Below are 10,932 nucleotides of genomic sequence, written 5' to 3' on the forward strand. Positions count from 1 at the left end.
GGGGGCCAGGCAGCAGAGCCGCGGCCGGCCATCTACACCCTCCCTGCCTGAGCCTTTGCGGTGCCTCCTGCAGCCACTGGGCCGTTCACGTTCTAAGTTCTGTTTGGCGATTGAGCCCTGGTGTCCCTAACGTGAGCGTCACAACAGCCTACGGCAAGGGGAGTCCGTAGCCTCACTCTGGGCTGTGCCTCGCGGCTTCTCGGTGGACGTTCGCCAAAGTCACAAAATAAAAGGGTGAATCCCGTATTGGAAAGGTCCTAGCTGGTCTGGGGCGGAGGTCGTCTTTACGGGGCAGCAGCGTCGTGCTACCTGAAAACCGTGCCCCCCACGTGCTGCCCACACAGTGGCTGCAGTGGAAGCCTTGATCCTAGGCTGGGGAGGGGCGCCGAGGGGCCGGAACGTTACACAAGGATCTTGAGAGCCAAGAACAACGTCTCACGTTAGCGTGAATCATTTACTTGCCTCAGCTTCCTTCCTAGGCAGTGACACAATTCAGTGACCCACGCGACTCGCACTCGGCTCGCTGGGGGCTCAGCCTGTACAGCAGCACAGTCAGCCGTCAGCACTGGTGGCTTTCTTCGCCAGACGGACCCCGCGCAACATGGAGACATCTTGGAAAGGGCTGTCCCTGGTCATGCAGGATTACTTTGTAGCAGAAGGCACGGTCCCCCTAGATCCCAGGTTTGGCACAGAGCTGCCACCAGAGCCCGGTACGGGGCCGTTGGATGACCTGGCCCCAGAGCTGCCAGAGGCAGCAGGGCTCGGCTCGCTCTTCTCCTTAGTCCGCTAGAAGCACTTCTGTGGGTGACGTAATCTCATGGGGGGAGGGGGGGAAGGGCGGCCTAGGCCGGGCCGTGCCCTGACGGGCCCACGTGCTTCCTCGCATCCGCTGGGCCCCACGCAGGACAGACCAGCCTCCTGCGGCTCTCAGCGGGACCCGGCCTCACAGCTACCCTGCCCGGTGCTCCCCTCAAATTAACAGAGTGTATGCTTGTCCCAAATCTAAACCCTGTCCCTTTTCCCAGTGTGGTTGAGACTTGGGGGGCGGTCCCCCTGGAAGACCGAGCCTTTTCCCACTGGAATGACTAGCTGCCAGGCCCCACCTGGTTTTCTTGGTACTCAGTACGGATGAAGTCTCGTCTCCCAACCCATACCTTCTGACAGAAGGCCCGAAGGTTCTCCCCAAGGCTGCCACAGGTACCGAAATCTGCCAGCGGGCTGAGCTGCCCAGACCCCGCCGCCTTCAGTCGGGGAGCGATCAGATGTCCTCCTCCGTGGTACCGCTGTGCTCACTAAGGAGGTACCACTTGAGCCTGTCGGGCAGAGGCAGGGCTTTGACCTTCACGTCCACAGGCCAGGGCTGAAGGTGGAGGCGGATGTAAACGCGACACAGGTGCTTGAGGGACGGGGGGTAGCTCTCCAGCTGCCTCAAGGAGAAGTGAAGGGCCTGGATCTTCTCTGCCAGGCTGCCCACGGGGTGGATATCGAAGTTTTCGGGCAGCTGGAGTTTCTGGGAATTAGTCACCATGAGATCCAGGACGGTCTCGGCTTTGCGCAGGAGGTCCACGTGGCTCTCGTCTTCCGCGCAGCCCGGGTGCGAACAGAGCCTCTCGAAGATGATGTGGAAGCCAGACCAGCAGGACGCGCCGTGGAGGGAACAGTTATAGGCTGCTCCGGACTCCAGCAGGAAGCGCAGGAGAGGGAAATGCAGTTTGAAGCTCTTAAGGCAGATGTGGGTGAGGGACTCGTGGGCCGGGCACTCGCTGGGGTCGGCCCCGTGGGCCAGCAGCAGCTTCGTGACTTGGAAGCAGAAGCGGCTGATCATCTGGGCCTCGTCCTTGTCCCCTCCCACCGTCTCCCCGAGCAGGAAGATGATGCAGGTGAACACGGTGTCCCCGTCTTTGGTGGTGGCCTTGACGTCTGCCCCTGCAAGGGCCGGGCAAGAAAACAAGGTGGGAGAAGATCTCAAACCCCTGCAAAGTGACGCTTAACGTTTCACAGTGAGAGGACAGGGAACTGCGGACGCGCCTCACCTCCTTCCAGTAAGAGCCGGATGTTCTCGGTGTTGTAGATCTGCACCCCGTCACTGCTGGCCAATGCGTGCAGCAGCGCGGTCTTTCCTACAGAGAAAGAGAATGAGGAGGAGTATGGGCCAGGAAGCCAAGGTCAGGGCAACCCCTGAGGTGCAGGGAAAACAGGATCAGAAAATGAACTTTGTTTTCTGTTTCGTTTTAAATTTTTTAATGTCTATTCGTTTTTGAGAGAGAGAGACAGAGAGAGAGAGCGTGAGCAGGGGGAGGGGCAGAGAGAGAAGGAGACACAGAATCCGAAGCAGGCTCCAGGCCCCGAGCCGTCAGCACAGAACCTGGTGCGGGGCTCGAACCCACGAACCGTGAGATCATGACCTGAGCCGAAGTCGGATACTTAACCGACTGAGCCACGCAGGCGCCCCTAAGTTTATTCATTTTGAGAGAGAGAGAGAGAAAATGTGTGTGTGAGCAGGGGAGGGGCAGGGAGAGAATCCCAAGCAGGCCCTGTGCTGTCAGCAAGGAGCCCTACTCAGGACTCAATCCCACAAACCTGAGATCGTGACCTGAGCTGAAATCAAGAGTCGGGTGCCCGGCCGAGCCGCCCAGGCACCCCATCCAAAGATCTTATTTTTTAAGTAATCTCTGCACCTGACGTGGGGCTCGAACTCACAACCCCGAGATCAAGAGTTGCAGCCAGACACCCCCAGAAGGCCAGCTTCAAAAAGGACTGACCTCTCAGAGCCAGGGCTGAGGGTGACAGGTTTCTGGTCATTGTCTTTCCACCCGCACAAAACCAGGAACAGAATGGTTCCTGGACCCTCAGACGCTGCCTGAGGCCTGGGCCGAGGCTTTCCCGAGAAGCCACGGCTCCCCGGCAGAATCTGAGCGCGCGCGCGCCCCGCCTCCTCCCCCAGAGAGCCCTCAAGCGGCCGGCGCGGGGCCAAGGGCTGTGCCACTTCTCCTTCCCTAAAGCCTCTGTGGCGGGTCAGCAAGATGCACCCGTGCGTCCGCTGCGTCATCGCACGAGCCGCGTCCAGCCTGCCCGCCCACCTGGCCGCTGTCCTGGGCTGCTGTGGGTGTCCCTCACGAGGCACCTGGCGCACGGCCGTCCCGCTTTCCCGCCGGGGGCACCCACCGTGCTTGTCGGCCGCGTTGACGTCTGCCCCGAGGTCCAGGAGGCGCTGCAGGCAGGGCAGGCGCTCCGGCTCCTCGCTGGCCAGGTCCAAGGGGCTGCTCTCGTGGATCTGAGGCAAGAGAGCACAGCGGAGTTGGCCCGGGGGCCTGGGAAGCTGCTCGTGCCCCCCCCCCCCCCCCCCCCCCCCGCCCGGGGGCGGGGGGGGCCCCCCCCCCCCCCCCCCCCCCCCAGTCCCTGCTTGAGAGCAGGCTGGGCCCCGCCCTTACCCGGTCCCTCCGGTTAATGTCGGCCCCGTGGCGCACCAGCAGCTCCACCATGTCGGGCTGGTTTCGCAGGACAGCGATGTGCAGGGCCGTGTAGTAGGTGACGGGGTCTGAAGGCACAGACACGGCTGATGTCAGTCCTGCCTATCACCACCTCCTCGCGGGACCCCAGCACCTGGCCTCGGGCTCAGCCCCAGCACACCCGCCCCCTGGGGTGGCCCAGGGGCCCGGCACCACCAGGGGTCAGGGTCAGGACACGGCCGTCCTCATCAGATACCAGAGCGCAAGCTCTGCAGTCAGAGCTCGGTCAGGGTCCTGGCGCCATTCCGGCGGGGGGGGGGGGCAGCTAATCTGTCTGGGTTTTACTCTCCTCTTCTGTAAAACAGAACCATAAGACAGGGCGCCCCTTCTCGGGCGGCTGGGAGAAACACCCAGAGTGACAACTCCTCAACCCCAGTAGTGACAGCCACGTCCTCAAAGCCAGTGTCCGGGTAACTGACTTTGTAACAGCCCCCGCCCCTCAGCTCTTGGGCCGGCCCTCCGGGAGCCTAGGACCCTAGCGCCCTCTAAGCCTGTCATCAGATGGGGGGGGGAAGGCACGCCTGGCCACAGCCTGGGTCAGCTCAAAGACCCCCATCTGGTCCCAGGTCAGCCCTGAACGTCTCCTGGTTGACCCCGCCCTCCCGGCGAGCAAGCCAGAGAGGAAAACGGTTCCATCCCCACCGCCGGCACTTAGAAGCTAGAAGCCAACCCGGTCCTGCCGTGACTTACACCCAGTGTAGCTTCTGTGTTTGCCCCTCTCCCTCTGGCGTGAGCCAAAATGTGAGATGGCTCAGAACGAGTGGCAGAAATTGCTGTCCCCGCGCTCTGGGCACAGTGCCACCAGCCGCGTTTTCACGATAACGGAAGCAGGGATTTCGCTGGGAGCCGGGAGAGTTTGCTGAATCAGTCACACGGAGGAAGCAGCAACAAACTCGCTCTTGGACCAGAGGTGGGAAGCAGGGGGACGGGCCGCCTCAGTGGTCCCCCGCGAAAGGAAGGAGGGAGGCGGCTCCCGAGAGGACAAGAAAAGCAGCGCCTGAAGACGTGGCCCACCCAAAGCCCAGCCACACTCGAGCCACCTACCCGCCCCTGGCCCCCCCGGGCTCCAGCTGACCTTCAAAGTTGAGGTTGGCCCCGTTGCGCAGGAGAACGTCGGCCGCCCGGGTCAGCCCCAGCTCGGCCATCTTCAGCAGGGCGTTGCTCACACCTTCCTGGTAAAACGGGGAGTGGGCCTTTCTCTCCAGCAGCTCAGTGAGAACCAGGATCCGGCTCTCCTCGCTGGCAACATAACTGGACCTGGGGCAGGAGAGGGGCGGACCGGGTGAGGGTGGGCACGGCTGTGGGACCCGCCTGCCCGGGCTGGCGGGTGGTCTTCCCCCCCCCCCCCCCCCCCCCGCCCCACCCACGCCAGGGCCTGGTTCTGCGGGGCAGAACGTCTCCTCGGAAAAGGTCTGCGGTAGAGACAGAGCGAGCTGGATCTTTTAACCCCAGCCGGCCCCTCGGGTTTGCTGAGAAAGAACTGGGGTTTTCTCCATCCTCCTGCCCAGAGAATCTGGTCCCTGGCTTGGGAACAAAGCCTCACACAGCCGTGCTGCTGCGACCACTCCTTCCCCGGGCACGGACCATCCCTGAGCTGCAGAAGTTGCCAGAGCAGCCCAGGCAACACCCCCACAGCCAGGCCCTCCTCCCCCGCCCACACTCGGAGGCTTTTAGCTTCCCAGTCCCCAGAAGGTGGCCCTTCACACCCCAGCCCCAACGCCACCTGCCCGGCCAGCGCAGACCTCCGAGACCTGCCGAGCCTTTCCCCAAAAGCGCAGGCCCGCGGACAGCTCCGTGAACCTGCACGCAGCTCTCTTTCCCTGGCCGCCACCTGCTCCTCTGAGTGAGGCTTCCCCTCCCCACCGGTGCTCCCCACTCCCTTAGCGTCATCCATCCGCCACCCTTCAGTCGTCAAGATCAAGGTTCCATCCTTACTGCCTGGGCAGGAATCCGTCTCGTTCCCCGGCCCTGGGGAGGGGGGAGCGCACCATGCATACAAAGCAAAAATTCTGGGACTACAAAAGGCCCCCCCCCCCCAAACTGCCTTGGAGTTAAGGAAACACCTTACACTGTGTTTTCAGAACAAGTCTCAAAGTGAACAGAGCGGTGATGAAGAAAAGCCTGTGTTTCCACCCAAGTCCCTAGAGAGACGCATGATAACCGCTGTTTCAAATTCCAAAGGATCCCAGAAACACACACCGGCTTCCCCATTTCCTCTGCGCTCTTCTCCATTACACGGAATATGCAGACACCTGACTCGTGATCCTCAGTCTCTCTCCTCTGATGCAGAAGCACCAGGAAGGCCGGGGGTTTTGTTTAGCTCGCTGACGTATCCCTGAACGCCTCACTCTCTGACACCGTTCCCACAAGTTCACGGATACACCCGCTCCTGTCTACGTAAAATGCAAACTCATTTACAGAAAGTTCAGGTTCGCACCTCTCTGGGGTAAAACCCGAGGCCCTCGGACTCCACCCTGCTCCCCTGCAACCGGCAGCAGGCCGACAGCGCACAGGGTGGGGCGCCGAGGCGGAGGCCCGGCCGCCACTCCACCCTGCAGGCCTCCCTCCGCCGGCCTCGAGCACCCTCCATCCTGCCGAGGGCAAGATTCGAGCCAGGTGCAGGAGCTCACGCTCGAAGCAACGCAACTTCATCTGCGGAGCGGGGCCGCAGCCGCCCCCGTCCCCGCCACACTTGCAGTGACAACCGAAGGGCGGCAGCGTCGGCGGCAAGGAAGCTAGTTACCCGTCCAGAGGCTCCTGCCGCTCAGGGTCCTGGATCCCCAGGGAGCCCAGAATCGCATCCACCAGCGGCTGGTACTCGAAGATGATCCTCCGGAAGCCGTGCAGGAACGGCATGGCGGCGGCCCCGGGCGCGGCAGGGCGGCCGCACCTTCCGCCGAGGCCCAGACGCCGACTGTGCGCGCTCCGAAGGCAGCGGGCTCGACCCGGCTTCTGCAGGTCCAGCCCCCGCGCCCCGCCGGCCGGCCCGCCTTCCACCCCGCTGCTCCGCGCCGGAAGTGACCCCCGCACTTCCGGTCCGCGGCGCCCAGGAAAGCGAGCGGCGGCGACAGCGCCCCCTGCGGGCTCGGAGGAACCGCGGCGCGACCCGGGGAGAGCGCTGGGGGTGTCCCGGACACCGGCCCCCGGGGAGTGGAGGGCGAGGACCTGCCGGCCAGCCTGATCGCCACCCACCGCGGGCCCGCCTCGGCCCGGCCCGGCCCGGCCCTGCTCCGCCCTGCGATCCCGTCCGCGGCCGCTGGGCGCCGTCCGAGCTCCGCCCATAGGGCGCCCTGGCTGGCCGCTGCGCTAGCACCCGGGCGGTGGAGGTGACTCGGACCCCGGGCGCCGCCCGGCCGCCCTGGACTCGGATCGGACCAGGGCTCCCTCCGGCTTGGCCTGGCTCTCGCCTCTCCCCAACGCTGAGTGGATGCCCACACGCCCCGACGGGTGGTGGGGACAATTCCTTATTCTCTGTCCCCAGGAGCTCCTGGCCCTTCAGGCTGCCATGCCAGCTCCTTCCAATTTCCTCCTGGATGGCCTCAGTGACCTTTAATTTTCTAATCCGTTAAAGAGGGGATACTCGCACGCACCCGAGATTCTTGGATCAAGAACTCTGTTAATATCAGGGAAGTGGAATCTATCAGGAAGGAACCCAAACCTGGAGCCACTTAGGCATCTTCCTGTAAGGCCATACATGTGAACCTCCACAACCCCGAGTCGCATATTGGAGGCCTGATGTCTTCCTGATTCTGGAAAAGCCCTTTCTGAGGAGGTGTGCGGGTCCCGACGCTGGCATGATGCCTCGGCCTCCCGCCCCCACCGCGCGCCCTTGGAAATCCCTCCCATCTGGCACCTGCCAGAGGCAAGAGTTGTTGAGCGAAGGAGAGAAGGTCTAGAGAGGCGTTTGAAGACAATCCGACGTGCCTGTGATTTGTCTGTGTGCTCCCCTCCACCCCCTCCAAGAGCAGAACAGATTGACCCAGGAGACACAATCAAGCACTCTTGCTAGGTCGCTCCCTGGGGACCCAGCAGCGACTAGTAGGCGGCAGGGGCTGCACTGTTCATTGCTGGCTGTTACTGTTGCTAAGTTTACAAGGTTGTTGTGCAGATCAAGTGGAAAGCTGTCAAAATCCTCATCGGGCGCTCAAAACACCTTTTTGCCTCCACCATCATTGCCTAACGGGGCAAGAAAGAGGGGTGGGAGTGGGCAGCTTGGGCTTGGCAGAAGGGATGCAGACCACGGGGTCTGTGGCTCCCAGCACATGCCTGCCTTGGCCCTCACCCCAGAAAAGAAGCGTCGTCTTGAGCGACACTGGGAAATTTTGCTCACGTTGATACGGCACTTTCTATCTCATAAAATCAGAAGATTGGGCGCCTGGGCCCAAATTCCCATCTGGCCACAATGAGCATCTGAATGGGGCACTTGCCCCCGTGTGCCTCGGTCCCCCCAAGGTGTTACCCTGGTGGGGGGAGGGATGTCTGCCTCTATTTTAAGGGTCCACAGCCTGCCTCTCGATTGATGGTGTAGCAGCCGACAGGCAACCAGAGCCTCCGTAGCCCTTCCTATTTGATTCAAGGTCCCTTGCTCCGTGGCACACGTCAGGGGCCTGAGGCACCCAGAGGGGCCTGCCTTACCCCAGGGCACGTGGTGAGTAACCGGAGGAGGCCTGTTGAGAATGGGGTCCAGGGCAGACCGGGGGCGACCACCTCAGCTGAGGCCAGCTTCTGCCTGCCTCCACTGGTTTCCTAAGGCTGGCGTAGCAAAGCGTCACAAACTGGGCGGTCCCGGGAGCCAGAAGTCCGAAATCAAAGCGTCGGCAGGGACAGACTCCCTCCAAAGACTCGAAGGGAGAGTTCCTTTCTTGCCTCTGACAGCTTCTGGTGGCCCCCGGCTTTCCTTAGCTTATGGCCGCCTCACTCCAATTTTTGCCTACCTCTGTGTTCAAGTGGCCTTCCTCCCTATATCCGTGTCCCTGTCCAAGTGACCTTGTCCTTTCTGAACGACCCCAGCCCTTGGATTGAGGGCCCATCCTGATCTGGTATGAATTCATTTTAACTTGATTGCATTTGCCAGAGCAAAACAAACCTCTACTTCCAAATAAGGTCCCAGTCAAAAGTGCCAGAGGCCGGGGCTTGAACATGTCTCTTTGCAGGACCCAGTTGAGACCGCTCCGATGGGTGACCCCAGGCATGGCCCTTCTGGTCCCTGGGCCTCAGTTTCCTTACCTGTAACCTGAAGGCGCTTCAAGCTCTGACGGTCTTGGAGCCCACGAAGAGGTCCTTGTTGCCCGCCGAGGGGCTCTGCCGACAAGAAGACTGGGATTGTCCTGTGACCGGTAAAGTAACAACGAGTTAACTTTCGTGTCCTGAGCCCTTCTAACGTGCCAAGCTCTGTGCTAAATGCTTGACTCGCCAATCTCAACAAGTCCCATTAAGTGAATGATGGTATCTGGCTATTTTTCAAACGAGGAGACGGGTTCAGAGAGGTTTAGAGGCTCGCCCAATGTTGCACAGCCGGGTTGAGACTCCCAACCCAGGTCTGGGGGCGGGGGTGCTCTTCCAAATATCTGGCCTTCTGCCTTGCGGCTCCTCTGGGTGTGGGCCTCAGAGGGTCTGCACAAGCAGGAGTAAGGAGCTGACCCCTGCTCTGTCACAGCCCCTGGGCATCACACTGTGGAGCCGCCCTGCCGCCTGCCTGTCGCCCAGGCCCCTATCTTTAGAAAGTTCCTTGACCCTTGCCCTCCCTCCTGTCAGCAAGGGCAACCTTGTTTTCTCCATCTGCCTCCCATTAAGGCCCTGTCACTCAGAGCCTCTGATTTTCAAGTTCTGAACCTTCTCTCTTCTTTCCTTGCCACTGCCCCTCACTGCCCTGCCAGCCTAGCCACCTCCGGCCACCCAATTCCAGGATTCCTGGGCAGCCTGGGTGTCCTGGAGCCAGGCACTGCGTGCTCGGACTCTGGCTGATCTGTCCCTGCCCCAGGGAGCTTGGGAGTCCCTCTGACTGCACAATGTGTAGAGAGGGATAGCCTTAATATATAAAGAACTGTTGAAAATCAACAACAAGCAGGCAAAAGCACTAACAGAAAAATGGGCCGAGGACACACCCCGGTGAGTCGCAAAGGATGAGAAACTGTTAACAGGCCTGCGGGGAGAAGTCTAGCCTCTCCAGGTATCCAACGCCAACAGTGATAAGAGCTGCCCTATGGGATTTACCTCATATGAGACTCTGCCCCAGAGCGGTTCAACAAAGTGAGTCCGAGAATAGTAGGTACTGTGCGATTCCCCCTTGGGAAAAAGTGCCGTGTATATGTGTGCCCACGTATGCATGTGTACGGAGGCGGGGGTCATTGCCACGGCCCCACGGCAAGATGTCAGCGGTGATGGCTTCCGGGCGCTGGGATCTCGGGAAGTTTTATCTTCTTTGTGTTTCTGTGTATTTCCTGCCTTTGTACCAATGAGTGTCTTTCTTGCCTGAGACTCGGGACGCCGAATCAGCCACAGGCAGCGAATCAGGCCCTGCACACTCCTCCCGTATCTCGGGTATCTATCCATGAACACCAGGGCCGGGCCCCGCGCTGTCCACAAAATCTTTCTCCTCCCAACGCTGTCAAGTGACATCCGCCCAGCACACAGGTCACCTGCCCCGGAGCCCCCCGAGCCCCCTTCTTCTGGGCCCTCCCAGCCTGGAATTAGCACCTGATTCGTTTCCCCCCCCCCCCCCCCCCGTCCTCTGGGGCATCACAGGGCCCAGCGGGACAGTGAGGGATAAATTGTTAACAACGGCGGACTTTGGTTGAGTGTGTCGCCGTGTCCTGTGAATTGAATTAGAAGCCTGACGCGTGTGTGAGCTCATTGACCAGTCGTGACACCCCCGGAAGGAAGTGGTGGCAGGGTTCCTACCTCGTCGTAGCCTGAGGCTGAGAGACAGGCCGACTCACAGCCAGCGGGCCCAGCCGGGGCTCTTAAGACCCTGGCTCTTAACCTGTCCCAGCCCTCACGTGCCCACCCGTTCTCAGAAACGCTTACACGTGTGTGCACGTCACCAGTCACACTCACAAGACGTGCTCACACCCTGTCACACTCTCCCCAACATAGCCTCACACACCCACCCTCTCTCACACATACTTTCTCAGACACATCGTTGTACACACACACACACACACACACACACACGCACGGGGCACCGAGGCACAGAGCTCCAGGGCTGGGCATATTTCCGAAGCTCGGTCATGGGCCCGCCTCACCGCCCCCCCTCCCCGCCGCACACACACCAGGCTTCCTCCAGTCTGCTCTCCTCCCCTGCCCACCCCCCCCGCTCGCCCCCTCCCCTGTCCTCCTTCCCCGCCCCCACACCCTGACCCCACCCTGACGCCGGACCCTCAAGACCAGAACCTGCTTGGCCCTCTTTGGAAGGACAAGGCCT

At 61.4% G+C, this 10,932-nt stretch overlaps 1 protein-coding gene across 2 annotated transcripts; it reads right to left on the minus strand.

The window, feature by feature from the left end:
* Positions 1–7: 7 nt before the first annotated feature.
* On the minus strand, positions 8–6,533 carry ASB6 (ankyrin repeat and SOCS box containing 6). Of its 2 annotated transcripts, XM_049630040.1 has the most exons (6): positions 6,253–6,524; positions 4,585–4,766; positions 3,432–3,538; positions 3,166–3,274; positions 2,034–2,120; positions 8–1,926 (listed from the first exon to the last, which is right to left on the minus strand). In XM_049630040.1, the coding sequence occupies exons 1-6, from the start codon at positions 6,363–6,365 to the stop codon at positions 1,259–1,261; spliced, it is 1,266 nt and encodes a 421-aa protein (XP_049485997.1). In that variant the 5' UTR covers positions 6,366–6,524; the 3' UTR covers positions 8–1,258. The 2 variants fall into 2 exon arrangements, with proteins under 2 accessions (XP_049485997.1, XP_049485998.1); XM_049630041.1 differs by lacking the exon at positions 3,166–3,274 and having other exon boundaries at positions 1,726–1,926; positions 6,253–6,533.
* Between the last annotated feature and the right edge of the window lie 4,399 nt (positions 6,534–10,932).

This window comes from Panthera uncia, chromosome D4 (assembly GCF_023721935.1).
Source record: "Panthera uncia isolate 11264 chromosome D4, Puncia_PCG_1.0, whole genome shotgun sequence".
In the NCBI taxonomy this organism is placed as follows: Eukaryota; Metazoa; Chordata; class Mammalia; order Carnivora; family Felidae; genus Panthera; species Panthera uncia.

Coding starts and splice junctions, on each gene's coding strand:
- ASB6 (XM_049630040.1), bottom strand. CDS start 6,365: ATGCCGTTCCTGCACGGCTTCCGGAGGATCATCTTCGAGTACCAGCCG. Junction 2,121..3,165: donor CAACGCGGCCGACAAGCACG/GTGGGTGCCCCC, acceptor CTTTCTCTGTAG/GAAAGACCGCGCTGCTGCAC. Junction 1,927..2,033: donor CCGGCTCTTACTGGAAGGAG/GTGAGGCGCGTC, acceptor CGGCCCTTGCAG/GGGCAGACGTCAAGGCCACC.